This window comes from Ahaetulla prasina, chromosome 5 (genome assembly GCF_028640845.1).
Source record: "Ahaetulla prasina isolate Xishuangbanna chromosome 5, ASM2864084v1, whole genome shotgun sequence".
NCBI classification, from domain to species: domain Eukaryota; kingdom Metazoa; phylum Chordata; class Lepidosauria; order Squamata; family Colubridae; genus Ahaetulla; species Ahaetulla prasina.
This window is the reverse complement of record NC_080543.1, coordinates 130,873,941-130,892,422: the sequence shown is the minus strand read 5'-3', so window position 1 is coordinate 130,892,422 and position 18,482 is coordinate 130,873,941. Positions and strand designations below refer to the sequence as shown.

At 42.4% G+C, this 18,482-nt stretch overlaps 1 protein-coding gene across 1 annotated transcript in view; it reads right to left on the bottom strand.

The window, feature by feature from the left end:
• Nucleotides 1–18,482, bottom strand: part of DIAPH3 (diaphanous related formin 3) — a 156,987-nt gene that overhangs the window by 60,945 nt on the left and 77,560 nt on the right. The window contains exons 25-27 of the mRNA XM_058184947.1: nucleotides 14,970–15,105; nucleotides 10,184–10,279; nucleotides 6,086–6,145 (exon numbers count right to left, since the gene is read on the bottom strand). Of these exons, the coding sequence (XP_058040930.1) occupies nucleotides 6,086–6,145; nucleotides 10,184–10,279; nucleotides 14,970–15,105 (292 nt within the window). The remainder of the gene's footprint in view (nucleotides 1–6,085; nucleotides 6,146–10,183; nucleotides 10,280–14,969; nucleotides 15,106–18,482) is intronic.

Sequence of the window (18,482 nt, the reverse complement as noted above, 5' to 3'; positions counted from 1 at the left end):
TGTGTGGGTGTGGTCCTAGTTGTGTGCCCATTTGACTTCTGTGTTGTAACAACCTGGGATAATGGGCTGTGTGGAAACAGCAACAAAGCCAACACTCCTCACCAGTATTTATAGAGTGACAGCAGCTCTGACCACACTTTGCTCGCACAAGCACGAAGCTGAAAGCACCAGCCTAAAGATGACGAGTGAGGCCTCGTCAAAACATCGCCTACTTTCTCCTCTCCTCTGAAGATTCTGAAGACTTCAGAAGTGGAATGGATTGATATATATTTGGTGTTAATTGATGAAGACTGGATATTAAAAACTATGTATTTTATTGATGAACTGGAAATACTAATTTAATTGGAAGATTCTGAAGATTTTAGGAGTGGAATGGACTGATATATAATGGACTGGAAGAAGAATGTACTTTTTTGTTTCTGGAAGGGGAGTTAAGGTCTTAGAGAGAGGAGTGACTATGGATTATGACTTATGTTGTATTTTAATTTATGATTGTTAATCTTATACCCTGTACTTTGTTCTGGAAAGTCTCGGGGTGGGAGGGGGAGGAGGGAAGGGGGAGAGGGGAGATGAAGGATCAATGTAAAGGAATGATTGAAGATATGTAATTAAGAAATAGAAATAATTTGAAATGAAATCGGGCTGCTCAGCTGCCATTTCAGAAGGAATGGAAAGGGAGAGAGAGAGTGAAGGAAGAAAGTAGGTAGGAAAGAGAGAGGTAGAAAAGGGGGAAAGGAGAGGAAGAAGAAAGGGGAAAGAGAGGGTTAGAAAGGGTGGAAGAGAAGAGTAGGGAAGGAGGAGAGGATGTAGAAAAGCGAAGGAGAGGAAGGATGAAGAAAGTAGAAGAAAGTAGAGAAGGGAGGAGGAAAGGTTTGTTAAGGAAGGAAGTGGTAGCTGGGCAGGTCCGAATAAGTAACAAATGAAAGTTAATGACTAATGTTGAATAAGAGACTGTATATTGAATAGGTTGTTGGAAAATGGAAATAAAACTTTTTTACTAAAAAAAAACAAAAACAAAAAAACCCAAAAAAACCCATCGCCTACTTTCAACCTTACACGGGAAAAGACCTGAATACAGCAAGACATACATACATACATAAACACACACACACACACACACATATACACACATACATACATACATACACATACACAAACACAATCATAATACATGAAGAGGCAAACTGATTCACTAATAAATGGACTAAGCAACCCGAAGCTGTTGTATGAAGTGGTTTTTCAAATTCAGATTCTGCAGATAATGAAAGAGAGTCATCAATGCTCAAGGACCAGACCTTTCTGCTTTATTTGACACTTGTAAAATAAGTGAGTGAATAGATTTCAGCAAAGCTTAGAAATAAATGCAGTTTTTCTCCTTCTGTTGGCCGAGGGGGTTATCAACCTTATTGTATTGGTCTTTGTTTAATAACTCTTTTCAGGGCAAAAAAATGGAATGTATAAGTGTTCTTTCCAATCAATCAATCAATCAATCAATCAATCATAAATAAATAAATAATAAATAAATAAGAAAGAAAGAAAGAAAGAAAGAAAGAAAGAAAGAAAGAAAGAAAGAAAGAAAGAAAGCAAGCAGGCTTTCATAGCTCAGGAAATTTGGTAAACCAATTATCATCAACCGTCAGTGGAAAATTATGCACCTTCCTTTTCCATAGAACTGTGAAAGCACAATTATTACCTTCAAGGCCAGAAATTCACAGGGGAAGAGCTTTGTGAATTATTCCAGGGGAGAAAAAAGATATGCTATATTCAAGCTATAGATTACATTTCAAGGTGGTTGTTTTTTTTGTTGTTGTTGTTTTTTTTGATCGAGCTGAATTCTTAAGAATCATCTGATTTAACAAGAAAAGTACTGAATCTGAACTGTGAAACTTCAGGCAACAGCTGGGTGGCAGCAAAGAGCTAAACGTTTTAATTTCATAAATGCCGCCACCTGGTGATCAGCTGGAGATTTGCAGCCCAACTCTGACAGTCCTTGTTTTATCTATCTATGAATCACTAACATCATAAAAACCTACATGGCAATAAGCAGCTTAGGCCTGGCTTTCAATTGTGTGCCTCAGTCCAAGGTAACCAGTTTAAGAATAACACTTCTCTTGGTACCAAGGCCAACCGCATTACATATTAGCCTTATTGATTGATTGATTATCGCACAAAAGTATTTAGAAATGTAGATATATATTTTAATCTCGAGATGTTCAAATTATCCTTGCAGTTGCCCTCTGATTCGGTGAGACGCAGGCTCGCGAGCACTTTTTTTAAAGAGCATTTCAAGTCGAGCATAATTTCACAGCGGGGAAGAGCTGTACCTAAGGAATAAAAGGGCCATTATGATTGTTCATTGGATGGCGTGAAATGGGGTTAACTCGGAGATTCATCGGCAGTGTCCCAATTTCAGCCAGCGCCTAGCAAACTGGGAAAACGGTTCAGCTTTGAAAGCTGGGTGTAAGCCGGACTGATTCGTTAGGAAGCTATTGCTAAAGGCAGAGAGAGTCATAATCTGTCCCAGGAGGTTTCTTACACGCAGCCGTTTTCTCTGCCCTGGGAGACTGGCTGGAAATCCCTTAATGCACTATGGCCTTCATTTATTTTTTATTTTTTTTGCTACTGGACATTTGAGAGCATTTTAGAATGCTACTCTCCCAACAGCTGCCTGATGATGGATTGGGCTGAATTAAATACGTTTTTATTCCCCTCCCCTCCCGCGAGATGAACAAGCAAAGACTACCATCTACAGTGCAAGTGAGAAAGTGGAACAATTTGTTTGGGAAACTCGCAAAATAGTCGGGAATACTACTGATTCATCCTAGTATATAGTTCAATGTCTGGATTCCACAAGCGAATCTGCGAATAAGGAACCAGCCCATTATTCAGGACCAAACTGTTTTTAGCTTAGGAGTATCAATAATCATTTTAGCCAGTCTCTATCCACTGCGGGATGAAGTCAATCAATATTAAGACTGCTAATCGCTTAGCAGTATAAAATTAGTTTCTGAGTATCAATAGGGCTGTTATAATTTAGATAATGCAGAGCAGGGTGAAAAAAAAGATAGCAATTCATGGTGTTGTTTTTAAAAGAACTATTTATAAATTACAAATGCTTTATACGTTCTCCGTTTGCGTCAGCTTAGATACAAAATCGTGCAGAACTGAGTTTTTTTTTAAAAAAATCATTGTAAAATATACCAGCGGTATAAAATTAGGTTTTGAGTATCAATAGAGCTGTTATAGATGGCTAAAATCTCAGCCTTCTTGAAAGACAGTATTCAAGAAAAATATCTAAACGAATGGAAGCATTGGATTGATTATATTCAAAATAGATATCAGATTAAGATTAAGAAATTTCAGATTGCCTTTGAATGAAGGATGTTGTTTTTGATTTTAACGGAAGAAGTCAGGTTATGTGAGAGAGAAGGATTATAATTGTGTTAGATTTTAAAAATTTAATGTATGACTGTTTGTTTATTGAACTATACCTTGTGTTTGCTCCGGTAAGTCGGGGGAGGTTGGAGGAGGGGAAAGGAGGGGAGGGGAGGGGAAAAATTTAATTGTTGTTGTAAAACTTTTTCAATTAAAAAAATAGAGCTGTTATAATTTAGGTAACATAGAGCAGGGTGAAAAAAAAAAGATAGTAACTTTGAGTTGGTGGTTGTTGTTTTTAAATTACTTATAAATTACAAATGCTCCGTTTATCTCATCTTAGATACAAAATCACCCAATGAGTTGAGCTTAAAACAATCCTTGTAAAATATACCAGCAATCTTCACATGAAAAGAAACCAAAATAAAACAAGCACCCTCTTTTATTCTGATTTCCGGCAGGGGAGGGGAAAAAAATTTGCTGTATCTATTTTCCAGATTTTGAGTGGCTGGCACCCTCTAGTGTTAGAATTAGCAGAACAATGCAAGAGGGGGGATGCGCAGGGTGTGTGTTAAGTGTAAGAAATAAACGAGGAGAAACCATGGCTTAACTCATGGGAACCGCAGAGCTGATGGAAAGGATAACCCCTTATGTAGACACACAGCTGTCAGATTAATACTGAATTTATAACAGGTTCCATGCACAGCGAGGCACTGATCTGGAAAACCAACTGCTGGAAAAATCCGAATTAGCCTAAATAATTAGATTTGCTCCTTTCCCTACTCTTTCAACTCATTACCTTCATGTTTAAGTGGCAATGCTGCCTAGAATTCGAATTGATCCTAGCCCCTCATATTTTTTTATATTTTGCGAGATCTGCTGAATGCATAACATAGAATTAGTGGAAATAAGTGCTAAATAATCACCCCAGTTTATCGCAGGTAAATGTTCTAGATTGTTAAAACAGCTGTCTATTTGTTAAAAACGAATAATGAGGCTCCTACGGTTCTTAAAGACTGCGGGTGGGTGGGTCCAGGAACCCCCCTTCTTCTCTGATGTGAAGTCAGATCTATGTTATCTTGCTCTAGTATTAGCTATATAAACATGTAATTTCAGGATTCCAGACAATGTGTTTTCCAAACGCTTCCTTTAAGAATCCACAGATTAAAATTTGAGTCCATATGGCATGGGGCAGTATATAAACAGAAAACCCGATAAATAAACTTTCTCCATGCAAAGCACATATTCTACCCATGCGCTACGGGGCTTCCCCGCTGTTGACTAAAATACATTCTATACTTTTGAGGATGGGTTGAAAGAAAAACACTGTAAACAATGTACAAGGAACGCAAGGCTCCCTTTTGATCCCTTGCTTGACTGTCTTCCACATAAAAGCAGATAAGCCGAAAAAAGGAAGAAAGCTGCTATTCAGATATATCCACTTAACAGAATTCGTTTTCGTGAGATAAGGGTCCTTAAGCTATCAAACATTCATGAGAGCAAATGAAACAACTCTGACTAGAAATAGTATACCTCCAATTACCGCTAGCTATAAACCATTGTTTGCCTCGCTTGTGACTAGTCAGAAATATCTTGGTTGACTGTCGTTAAGACGGGGAAGTAGATGATTCTTATTCTGAACTACATTTCCAAGATTTTAACCAAAAAAAAAAAAAAAAGAATCCCAGGAATGTACAGTATATTTCAGCTCGTCTTATTTATTCTTAACTTTGATTCATAACTTCACTTTGATTTCATGCCCCAAAAACTGAACAGTAACTTAAAAACATGAAGACATTGGGGTCAACTTGCATTGAGTGGTGCGGTGGCCTAGAGGCGAAGCTCTCGCCTCACAATCAGGAGGCTGCGAGTTCGATCCTAGGTAGAGGCAGATATTTCTCTCTCACTGGGCACAATGAGATTATATCTGCTGAATAAAACTCCGCATTGGTGACAGGAAGGGTATCTGGCCATTAAATGCTTGGCTCCATTCTGTTGGCCAGACTCTACCCCGCAAGGGATTATGGGGTCATTAAAATAAGATGATGATTGGGATCAACTTGCATAGCATGGTTCAAAATAATTTAGATACACATTTCCTTAAATTATAGAATGAATAGTGTACGTATGCGCAAACAATACATTCTTCAATGACAGGGTGGTAGGACTTCCAAGAAGTCAATTGATGAAGCCCTGATGGGATCCAGATTTATCTTCAACAAGGTCACTGTGAGATCATGGGATACATACATACATACATACATCTATAGTGATCTAAGTGCAACAGCTAGCTGCATTTATAATTTACGCACGTGTATATTGTTACATGTTTAAACTTTTGAGACTGGTAACTGACGAACGGAATAAAATGTTAGTTTAAAGTAATGCATCGTATCGCCTCATCTAACACGTTAAGGAAGTCCGTTGATCTATTGTCTCCATTTTCTTGTTCTTGCGTTAACGCTCCACATCAATTTATCCATTTTTATAGAATCGCAATCTTGTTTCAGAAATAAAATATGCGAATTAAGAGTGTTCCTATGCCAATCAACGTGCACTTTAGAAAAGAGAGAGAATGGAAGTGGGATAACTGAGTCTCATGGCTTTATTATATTAATTTAGACAGAGCCAAACCAAGCAAGATCATAGTTGCTGACGGAGGTACCAAAGCAACAGATACAGGGATAAGAAAAGGTGATTTATGGATTACCGTGGTTACAAGGTTTCAAAACAGGTGCTGCAGAGGTAGAGCCGAAGTTCTGGGATTCATCTGCAGATTAAAAATAAATAAATAAACTATAGATTTCCAAAGTTTTTTTTTTATTAAACCACCAACATGTATTTGATCACTTTTATAGTTATTACTTTTTTTTTTTTAAATCCAAAGGGACCCATGATTCCACAGAAGTATCCCGTCATAAATATATCTACAGGCCCTCTGGCACCAAAATACAGAGCAGAATAGAAGGAAGACTTGGAGTGAAGAACTCTGATTTACAAAGCAAGGCTGATCTTTCTCTTATTTATTTTATAATTTATTTATAATCGAATTCGTATACCGCCCTTCTCCCGAAGGACTCAGGGCGGTTAACAGCCAATTAAAAAAAACACAATATAATACAAGTTAAAAACACTATAAAATTAATATAATTTATGGCCAAAATACTAAAAACTAACGATAACAATAAAACTAAAAACCCCATTAAAACTACACTTTTAGGCTATCCCTGCTCGATGAAATAAGAGTCTTCAGCTCGTGGCGGAAGGTCCGGAGGTCGGGGAGTTGGCGAAGCCCCGGGAGCAACTCATTCCAGAGGGCAGGACCCCCACAGAGAAAACTTGACTTAATCTTGACTCAGGATTACATTTGTTCACTCTGGCCAGATAGGGGGAGAAAAGGTGATACTTTCAGTGGCTCATGATACTCTACACCTGTGACGGCAAACCTATGGCACGCATGCCACAGGTGGCATGTGAGACATAACGGTGGCCACGTGAGCTCAGCTCCAGCACACATGTGCATGCCGGCCAGCTGTTTTTCGGGCCTTCTGGGCATACCAGAAGTAGGAAACAGACTGTTTCTGGCCTCCGGAGGACTGAGGGGGTGGGGAAGGCCCGTTTTTCGCTCTCCCCAAGCTCCTAGAAAGGCTCTGGAGCCTGAGGAGAGCAAAAAAACAGGCTTTCCGGTCCCACCGGAAGTCAGCAAATGGGCTGTTTCTGGTCTCCAGAGGGCCTCCAGGGGGGTGGGGAAGGCCTTTTTCGCCCTCCCCGGGCTCCTAGAAAGCCTCTGGAGCCTGGGGAGGGCGAAAAACGGGCCTACCGTTCCATCACATGCCAAAAGCAGGGGGAGCACGGGGGGAGGACGCATAGAATTTAGGGTGTAGGCCCTGCGCTCCACCTGCTTTTGGCACGCGATGGCAAAAAAGTGAGCCATCACTGCTCTACACCAAAGGTGTCAAATTCAAGGCCTGTGGGCCAGATCCAGCTCGCGGGGTGCTTAGATCTGATCTGCGGGGCTGCCCTGGAAACAGCAAAGGACCGACGCGCAGGGCCTCTGCCAGTGAAAAAAGAACTTGGGAGGGCCATATATGGCCCACCCAAGTTCCATTTTTGGCTGCAATGGCCTCCTACACCCTTCTGCCAGCAAATATATGTATGCATATACGTCTATACATATACTTTATTTTTATTTATTTATTATTCAAACTTTTATACCACCCTATCTCCCAAAGGACTCAGGGTGGTTTACAGCCTTATAAAACATAAAATATAATATAAATACATGTTAAAACAACATTTAAAAAACTTATTCCATTAGGCCAAATTTAAAACCATAGTTAAAATACAAAACCCCATTAAAATTAAATTTATAAAAAAATAAAACCCTAGGCCAGCCCTGCACGGATAAATAGATGTGTCTTAAGCTCGCGGCGGAAGGTTCGGAGGTCGGGAAGTTGACATAATCCTGGGGGAGCTCGTTCCAGAGGGTGGGAGCCCTCACAGAGAAGGCCCTTCCCCTGGGTGTCGCCAGTCGGCACTGCCTGGCAGACGGCACCCTGAGGAGTCCCTCCCTGTGAGAGCGTACGGGTCGGTGGGAGGTAGTCGGTGGCAGCAGGCGGTCCCGTAAGTAACCCGGCTCTATGCCATGGAGCGCTCGAGAGGCCACAGGTAGCCAGTGCAGTCTGCGCAGGAGAGGTGTCACGTGGGAGCCACGAGGGGCTCCCTCTATTACCCGCGCAGCTGCGTTCTGAACCAACTGAAGCCTCCGGATGCTCTTCAAGGGGAGCCCCATGTAGAGAGCATTGCAATAATCCAAGCGAGATGTAACGAGCGCGTGAGTGACCGTGCATAGGGCACCCCGGTCTAGAAAGGGGCGCAACTGGCGAACCAGGCGAACCTGGTAAAAAGCTCTCCTGGAGACGGCCGTAAAATGATCTTCGAAAGACAGCCGTCCATCCAGGAGGATGCCCAAGTTGCGGACCCTTTCCATCGGGGCCAATAACTCGCCCCCAACAGTCAGCTGCGGCTGCAGCTGACTGTACCGAGGTGCCGGCATCCACAGCCACTCCGTCTTGGAGGGATTGAGTTTGAGCCTGTTTCTCCCCATCCAGACCCATACGGCTTCCAAACACCGGGACAGCACTTCAACAGCTTCACTGGGGTGGCCCGGGGTGGAAAAGTACAGCTGAGTATCATCAGCGTACAGTTGGTATCTCACCCCAAAGCCACTGATGATCTCACCCAGCGGCTTCATATAGATGTTGAACAGGAGGGGTGAGAGAATGGACCCCTGCGGCACCCCACACATGAGGTACCTTGGAGTCGATCTCTGCCCCCCTGTCAACACCGTCTGCGACTGGTCAGAGAGATAGGAGGAGAACCACCGATAAACGGTGCCTCCCACTCCCAACCCCTCCAACTGGCGCAGCAGGATACCATGGTCGATGGTATCAAAAGCCGCTGAGAGGTCTAATAGGACCAGGGCAGAGGAAAAACCCCTATCCCTGGCCCTCCAGAGATCATCAACCAACGCGACCAAAGCCGTCTCTGTGCTATAACCGGGCCGGAAGCCGGACTGGAACGGGTCTAGATAGACAGATTCATCCAGGTACTGGGGTAATTGACATGCCACCACACTCTCTACAACCTTTGAAACTTTTCCACTTTCAGGCAAAATTACTATATTGAAGGAATCACGTCAATATGTGACAAGCCAAAAACAGTAAAGAATTTGTAAGGCAAAGTTTTACAAGTGAGTCGGCACAACCCATTTTTCCTACGGCAAGCCATCTAGGAACGGATGGCTTGCCCCGCAAAATTTCATTTAACTATCTCGCTATCTTTAAAGGCTGTCTTATGTTCTCATTACAAAAATCAAAAAAAAAATCTGATTCTATCAAAAAATGTAAATGTTTATACACTATTTTTTTTTTCACCTTGTTACGCTTTAAATCCATGTTTCTAAGTCATTTCTGGATGCATTTTGTTCCCAGACCAAGAGTTTGAAGAATCTCATTCTTTTATTGTCTCACTTGCAAAACATTTACAACTTCGCTTTTAAAAACATTGTTTAGATCAGTGGTTCTCAACCTTTATAGTGCTGCGACCCCTTTAATACAATTCCCCACAATGTGGCGACCCCTTTAATACAATTCCCCACGATGTGGCGACCCCTTTAATACAATTCCCCACGATGTGGCGACCCCAACCATACAATTATTTTCGTTTTGAATTTATTGCGCCTAAAGCCGTATTGACTAGCGATCTGAACTGCTTGCGATTGCCTTGAGGACAGAGGCATTAAAGCGGAGACTCCTCCCCTATTAAGTTTATCGCGCCTGAAGCCAGATTAGGCTAGCGATTGGGAGCGATTGCAGCTGGCTTGAGAGGGAGACATCAGAGCAAAGATTTCTCTCTTTTTTAATTCATCGCACCTGAAGCCGAATTCGGCTAGCGATTTGAAGAGCCTGCAGCTGGCTTGTGGAGTCAACCATTGGAGCGCGATTCTTCGACTCGCAAGTATACTTCCCGTATTTCCGATGGTTTTAAGCGACCCCTGGCAAATCCTCATTCGACCCCCAACGGGGTCCCGACCCACAGGTTGAGAACCGCTGGTTTAGATGGACATCCCTGCTCCATTTGCCTTTGCGATATTAAAATGTGTGTGTGTGTGTATCCAAAGCAATTTTGGCCTGCATTTTTCCGCTAATGGGTGGGCTACTTTTAAACTAGGCTTGTTGGCATGATTCTATAGAAAATAAGAGAGTGGAGGCGGGGGGGAGACAGAAAGAGAGATAAAATTATTTACCTTTAAACCTGGGTGCTCGCTTTCTTCTATCACGGAAAGCCGCCCCTGATTGCAGTGCCTCCAGCAAACTATCCATCACTCCTGTCTCATCCTTCTCTGTGAAAAGAAATGGAGGGAATTCCTCGTTTTCTGGGTTACCACAGTAAATGTCAAAGGATTTTAGAGGGAATACAGGAAACGCACTGCCAATAAAAACCTGACCGTTCCCAATTCAGAGAAACCTTTAAATTTACTCATCAATCAGATTTTTTTTCAAGAAGTGAGAGCTTAGAGATCGTTTTCGCCTGCAGCAGATTCAACTTAGTTTGATTAAGTTCACAAACATCCAACGCATGCTTAAAAAAAAAATGGAACAAGAATGTTAAGTGCAACGCGGCTTCGTCCTCGCCCTGTTGCCTTCTTCTTAAAGCTTTGGATGAAAACCGGAGATCATGGTCACGCAGAAATTCTCTTGAAGGAATTTATCTGTGAGGCTACAATCTGAAGTGCTGACATTCCATCCTTCGCAAAAGCTACATTAAGCTCTTCTCCTTCTGCCTTTCTTTAATGGATAAAAGCTCTCTAGTGCTTCCACTCCAGACCTGTAAATTATTACGCTGAACTTTTTATATTCTTTTTTTCCCCTAAAGTTAAGATTGCAATGAAAAGGAAAATTCTCCCCAAGATTGCTAGATCCGAAGCAATCATTTCTCTTATAATTCCAGAGTATCTTATAAAGCCACTTACAGCCTCAAGAGCAGCTGAAAAACTATGTGCATGTAATATCCCCTGGACAATAATTTCTATCTGTAACCGGAATAATTTTTTTCTTAAAAAAATCTGCATGTATACGCTGCTTGTTAAATAATTGAGAAATGTCTTTGGTTTCTTAAACACAATACTAATACTTCAGGGTCGGAAGCACTGAAGTGTTTCCATGGCGAAAGGATTTGTCGGTAACATCACCGATGCCCGGGGGATGGGGGCTCCTTTCACCTGTGATGTGTGGGCACCCGCTTTTGAATCGCCGGGTTTGTGGGAGCTGGAGCGTGTGATGGGAACACAACCTGCCCCATGACAGCAACAGGTTTCGAACAGGAGGCTGCCAATCGCCAGCCCTGTGTTCTAACCTCAGGAGCCACCACGCTCCTCTAAACACAATGTGTTCATCAATCATATATATATATATATATATATATATATATATATATATATATATATATATATATATATATATATATATATATATATATATATATATATATATACATAGTTAGTTAGTTAGTTACCTTCGTTTTAATTGAAAGGAATTGAAAGGAGAATAAGATTAATACCACGAAGTTAAATGCTTCAGCCATTTAACCCATTCAGCCCTAGAGCTGCGTAACAGGGTGAGCTCCCATTACTTGTCCCAGGTTCTGCCAACCTAGCAGTTCGAAAGCATGTAAAAAATGCAAGTAGAAAAATAGGGACCACCTTTGGTGGGAAGGAAACAGCCTTTGGCGTTTAGTCATGCCGGCCACATGACCACGGAGATGTCTTCAGACAGCGCTGGCTCTTCGGCTTTGAAACGGAGATGAGCACTGCCCCCTAGAGTTGGGAACGACCAGCATGTATGTGCTAGGGGAACCTTTACCTTTACCATTTATGTATTGAGTTATAAAAGTTATAACTAGAGCTCTGTGGCTTAGCTATCTCTTTCTCCTGTGACTTACTCGGAGAAAGAGATCTGAAAGAATCTGGGAGTTTATTTGCTTATTATTAAATGTATTGGCTGCCCTCTTTACCACAGGATAACTCTCTGTGGTAAGATAAGAGTTACAGTATAAATTTGCTTTTCTTAAGCAAGGGTTGGGTAGAAATCAACAAGTTTAGCTTGAAATAACATATCATAACATAACATAATAACAGAGTTGGAAGGGACCTTGGAGGTCTTCTAGTCCAACCCCCTGCCCAGGCAGGAAACCCTACACCACTTCAGACAAACGGTTATCCAACATCTTCTTAAAAACTTCCAGGGTTGGAACATTCACAACTTCTGGAGGAAAGTTGTTCCACTTATTAATTGTTCTAACTGTCAGGAAGTTTCTCCTTAGTTCTAAGTTGCTTCTCTCCTTGGTTAGTTTCCACCCATTGCTTCTTGTTCTACCCTCAGGTGCTTTGGAGAACAGCTTGACTCCCTCTTCTTTGTGGCAACCCCTGAGATATTGGAACACTGCTATCATGTCTCCCCTAGTCCTTCTTTTCATTAAACGAGACATACCGAGTCTAGTTTAATCTGGAGCAGTAGAGAAGTGTCAGAAAATACAAGTAGTCATAATTAATCTATAACTGTACAACTGAGCAGAAGTCGGCCAACTGCCAAGACCTCCTGGTGGAGGATCTGCAACACTGAGACACCGTCAAATAATTTCAAAACTTTTAAAACTCCTGACTTTAAAAATCGTGAATGAAGTTTCTAATTGCTATCTGAGCCTAACTCGAGGTTCTTCTTGGGGTGGAGAAAGCGAGTCACTGTTGAGGCTCAAATTTGTCTGCGGGATTGTCTACTCCGTTACCCAACCTTAAATTCTCCAGCTCTCAAGAGGCCATCTTTGGCAGATGCCAATCCTTAGGCTGAGGAACAACGAGAGCAAAATTTCTGCTTTTTCCACCAATCAATTCCACTTCAGTGTGGAATTTGATTGCCCAGAGGCCATTCAGGTGGGGTCTTAAACCTTCTTCGATGCCTCAGGCCATCAGATGCGATGGTTTTGTTTCCATTTGTTATTCTTTTCCTTGTCGTGGCATACAAGTTTTATTGCAAGAGCCAGTGGAAGAGTGGGTTGATGAAAAGATAATTCCGGATACAATAAATAAATAAAGGCAGGAGACTTCCATTGATTTAAATAATTAGTAGGCTTCGTAAGGAATAGGGTTCACTCTTATTCAAGTTAGATCTAAACTCGGTCGCTTTGTCATTCATCGCCAGTACTCTCTATCTCATCTGGAAACAACCTGGCAGCTGGCATTTCCTTGCCAATTACCCACATACACACTTGAAGTTCCTAATTACTTTACTCCGAATCAGGAGCCCGTCCTGTTGACAACCCTCGGGCTGCATTAAAAATTGAGCGCTATTGATGTGGGAAATTATTTCTGGAGTCAAAAAAGAAAACCAAGCTTTTTATACCTATGCATAATCACCAGGAAACTCTCTTCTGGGCAGCCGAGCATTTTGTAGGAACATCAAGCGCTACGGAAACTGGATAATCTGGAGCCCTAGGATACAATTTCTCCAGGCAATACAGCTGCTTTATATATATATGTGTGTGTGAAAGAAATATGTGTGGCTATCCATTTGTAGATAGGAGAATAAGAAACAACGTTCAGAATGTTAACTACAATGGTGGACTTCAAAAAACACGCATGTTAAAAAGAAAAGAATGTGTACTTCTTGGTACCCTAACATTACTGCAGAAGCCAAGAGGCACTTGTAACATGAACACAATCATAGTGTGCTTACTGTTTAGCAACCTATTATTTTTCTCCTGAACGGTGCATTTTTAAAAGATCCTGTTATGAGAGCCATCAAACAGCACAGAAAGCTTAACTTGATGTCAGGCTATAAATCTTATTAGATTTGGAGAATTCCAAAGCCGCGTCCTGGAGGAACTTTGAGTTGAGATTCTGCTAGATAGCGTTGTCTTGTCCCATTTTTTGACAGGTGTTTTTTCTCCAGTTTTCAATCCTTGCGTTAGGCAGTTCAAAGCACTGTTTTACAGAGTCCATGCAGATTGTTGTATTTTTAAGCTACTCATACCCTGCAGCAAAGGGGTAAAATGCTACCGGTTCGCTCCGGTTTGGGCGAACCGGTAGTGATAAAAACTACCGGTTCGGGCGAACTGGCAGTGTAAAAAAAAAAAAAGCTATCGCTTTGGGAGAACCGGTAGTTAGCTAACGGTTCGATTGAACCGGCAGTTTAAAAAGCTACTGGTTCAGGTGAACCGGTTGTTAAAAAAAGCTATCGGTTCCTCCGAACCGATATTTCCGACGATCAGCTATGCAGCGCGGTTTAGCTTTGCTAGAAAACAAAAAATCCTGCTTTCTAGCAAAGCTAAATCACACGCCACAGCTGATCCCTCCTCTTCGCTGTTCTACTTACCTTCCCAAGCCTCCTTTCAGTGCGTACTGCACACGCACACGCAGCACGCACCAAAAGGAGGCGTGGGAAGGTAAGTAGAACAGCAGGGAGGGGGGATCAGCTGTGCAGCACAATTTAGCTTTGCTAGAAAGCAGGAAATCACGTGCCACAGCTGATCCCTCCCTCACTTCTACTTACCTTCCCAAGTGTCGTTTTGGCACGTACAATGCATGCACGGCCAGCGAACCGGTAACAAACCGGTTCGGATTTCACCCCTGCCTGCAGCCCATCTGCTCCTCGCTGTTAGCTTTTTGGTCACTTCACTTTCTCCTTGAGAGAGCGAGCAAGCCAGCACAAAGGAAGACATTACTCAGAAGGAAAGAAGAATCAGCAAAAGAAACCAATTTTGCAATCCAGTTTCCAGTTCTGAGATGCTATGGATTGTTTCTTGCCGGAAGCGAGAAAGGGTTAACTGTGGGTGCACGTCCTCACTTATTAAATCGACATTTGTCTAAAAGTGGTTACAACTTGAAGACGAGCAAAATAAGAAAAGAATATAGAGGGGGATCAATCAGACCTAAACGCAGTAGGGAATTTTAAATAAACCACTTCTTCTGCCTAAAAGTTGCCCAAAGTTGCTCTCAGTGCCATCCGGAAGTAATCAGGTTGCTCTGACCACGTTACCTGTTTTAATGTCCAGCAGGTGCTTTTTCTTCTGTTGTTTTTCTAGTTTTTCTTTTTCTGCTTTCTCTTGAGCTATTCTAGCATGCCTCTGCTTTTCTTCTATTTCTTTCCTTCTCGTATTATCCTTGGCTGCTTGCTAGAGAGGGGGGAAAAAACAAACATTGTCGAATATTAAGATTTGCTTTTTTAAAAAGATTTCACGAGAGAACGATGACGTCTTTTTGCTTGGTTCACACCAACGCAATGGGCTTAAGACTTAAGGAGCGTCATCCTTGAGGATCACAGGACCAGATCTTCTCAACTGATCTCCGCTTGCTGGAATAGCCCGCCTTCTGACATTAGACTGGCCCACAAGTTATAACTTTTAGTGGTTTTGGAAAACCATTAAAAGCAGGCTATGTTCTGTTGAGCAAAAACTAGTACATACGTATCTCCAACTTCAAATTCCCCACTTGGTCAGAAAGTTCATAAGACGCCCTTAGATCAGGGGTGTCAAACTCGATTTCATTGAATCCCTCATCAGGGTGGTGTTTGACCTGGGGGGGCCGGGATGGACGTGGCCGTGGTGGGTGTGGCCAGCTCGACATGACTCGTGTCGGGGGGCGCCTGTGGTGGCCTGAATGCTCTGCCAGCAAAAACAGGCTCATTCCTGCAACCCTCTGCAAGCAAAAACGGAGCTTGGGAGTGCTGCCCACCACCCTTGTGAGCTCCGTTTTCGGCTGCGATGGCCTCCTACAACCCTCTGTCAATGAAGACGGAGCTCAGGAGGGCCACACGCAGCCCTCCCGAGCTCCATTTTCGCTTGCCGAGGCACTGAGGGCTGGTCCCTCGCTGTTTCCAAGGCAGCGCCACGGGCCAGATCTAAGCACCCTGTGGGCTGCATCTGGCCCTCGGGCCTTGAGTTTGACAGCCCTGCCTTAGATGATTTGTTCTCGTGGCCTGTTTTTTGTACTAACTTAGAATGATGATGGGGGGGACAAAACTTCACATTTAGGTCTCATGTTTCTGAAGGAAGAAGGATTTTGGGGTAACAGCTCAACAATTGAGCAATAGGCTGAAGTAACTGATCGATCGCATTTTCTTCCAGCTAACCCAACTCCCATGGTTCCAGAAGACATCAACGATAAAAACCAGCATAATGTTGTTATCAGGAAAGCTATAGAAGAATGTCTGAATAATGTTCAGGAGTTGAGTACAACTTGGAGTGAGGCCATGGATAATTTTCCATGGCCAACTCACCATGGCCAACTTGTCGCAGGAAAACTCGCCATGGCTAAACTGCTGTGGGCCAAAAGTTACCCTAATATCGAAGAAACAGTACCATAGATTCATTAAAGGAATGACACAGAAAGAGGGACAAAAGAACGAAACGGGAATGACAAAAATTAAAATCATCATCATCCTCTATTAACGACCTCATAATCCCTTGAGGGGTGGAGTCCAGGCAACTGAATGGAGCTGAGGGTTTACTGACCGGATGCCCTTCCTGTCGCCAATGCGGAATTTTATTCAGCAAATATATTCTCAACCTCCCCAGAGAAATATCTAGGATTAAGCTAACAGCCTCTGGATTGTGAGGTGAGAGCTCCACCTCTAGGCCACTCACCGCACCACTGACAAAAATTAAAATATATATTTTTTTCAAAAAATTATTTCAAATAATTAAATTGAATTGCTAAATTGTCTCATGGTGGTGTGTTGGTCGTAGCTAGTTGTTCCATGGCAAGTTGGCTGTGGTGTGTTTGCTGCAGTGAATGGTCCCATTCCCCTTGGAATTCTAATGAATGGCATGCTAAAGAATGAAAAGCTAAAGAATCAGTTTTCAGCAAATGAACCAGCAAACATGTGGAAAACTCTTACAAATATCACTGGCTACGGCAAACCTCCTTCCCAGGCTGAAGGAAATCAACAACTGGCAGATGACCTGAACGTGTTTTACTGCAGGTTTGAAAGAGCCATTTATCTCCACAACCCCCATCTCAGACACACCAACAACAGCCAAGCCTCCTACAACTGACCCCATCCCATTGGGTTCACAACCTCTAGTGATCACAGAAAAGGTAGTGCAGGACCTATTTCACAGACAAAAGCCAGGAAAAGCTCCAAGATAACTCTTTCTTGCTTAAAAGTCTGTGCTGACCAATTGGCCCCCATCTTCACCCATATCTTCAACAAATCACTAGAGATGTGCTATGTTCCTTCTTGCTTCAAACGCTCTACCATCATCCCAGTGCCGAAGAAGCCCACCATCAAGGAACTGAATGACTACAGACCAGTTGCTTTAACATCTGTAGTCATGAAAGCCTTTGAAAGGCTAGTGCTTTCCTACTTGAAAACCATCACGGATCTGCTATTAGACCGCTTGCAATTTGCATACTGAGCAAATAGATCAACAGATGATGCTGTTAATATGGCTTTGCACTACATCTTACAACATCTTGAATCCCCAAAGACCTACGTAAGGGTCCTCTTTGTAGACTTTAGTTCAGCATTCAATACCATCATTCCAGACACTCTTCTAACTAAGCTAAACCAATTACAAGTACCTGAACAGACTTGTAAGTGGATCACAAGCTTCCTAACAAACAGGAAGCAGCAGGTAAAGCTAAGCGGGATCACTTCAGATACCTGTACGATTAGCACAGGGCCCCCCCAAGGCTGTGTGCTCTCCCCAGTTCTCTTCTCTCTATACCAATGACTGCATCTCCAACGATCCATCTGTTAAACTACTGAAGTTCGCAGATGACACAACAGTGATTGGTCTCATTCGAGACAATGATGAATCCGCATATACACGTGAGGTCTAACGACTAGCCTTGTGGTGCGACCCTAACAATCTGGAACTGAACACACTCAAAACTGTAGAAATGGTGGTAGACTTTAGGAGAAACCCTTCCATACTTCAACCTCTCACAATACTTGACAACACAGATTCAACAGTAGAAACCTTCAAATTTCTAGTTTCTATCATATCGCAAGATCTAAAATGGACAGTTAACATCAAAAACATCATCAAAAAAGGACAAAAAAGACTGTTCTTTCTGCGCCAACTCAGAAAGCTCAAACTGCCCAAGGAGCTGCTGATTCAGTTCTACAGAGGAATTATTGAGTCTGTCATTTGCACCTCTATAACTGTCTGGTTCGGTTCTGCAACCCAAGAAGAAAGACACAGACTTCAAAGGATAATTAGAACTGCAGAAAAAATAATTGCTACCAACCTGCCTTCCATTGAGGACCTGTATACTGCACAAATCAAGAAGAGGGCCGTGAAAATATTTACAGATCCCTCACATCCTGGACATAACATGTTTCAACTCCTACCTTCAAAACGACGCTACAGAGCATTGCACACCAGAACAACTAGACACAAGAACAGTTTCTTCCCAAAGGCCATCACTCTGCTAAACAAATAATTCCCTCAACACTGTCAAACTATTTACTAAATCTACACTACTATTAATCTTCTCATCGTTTTAATCACCAATCTCTTTCCACTTATGACTGTATGACTCT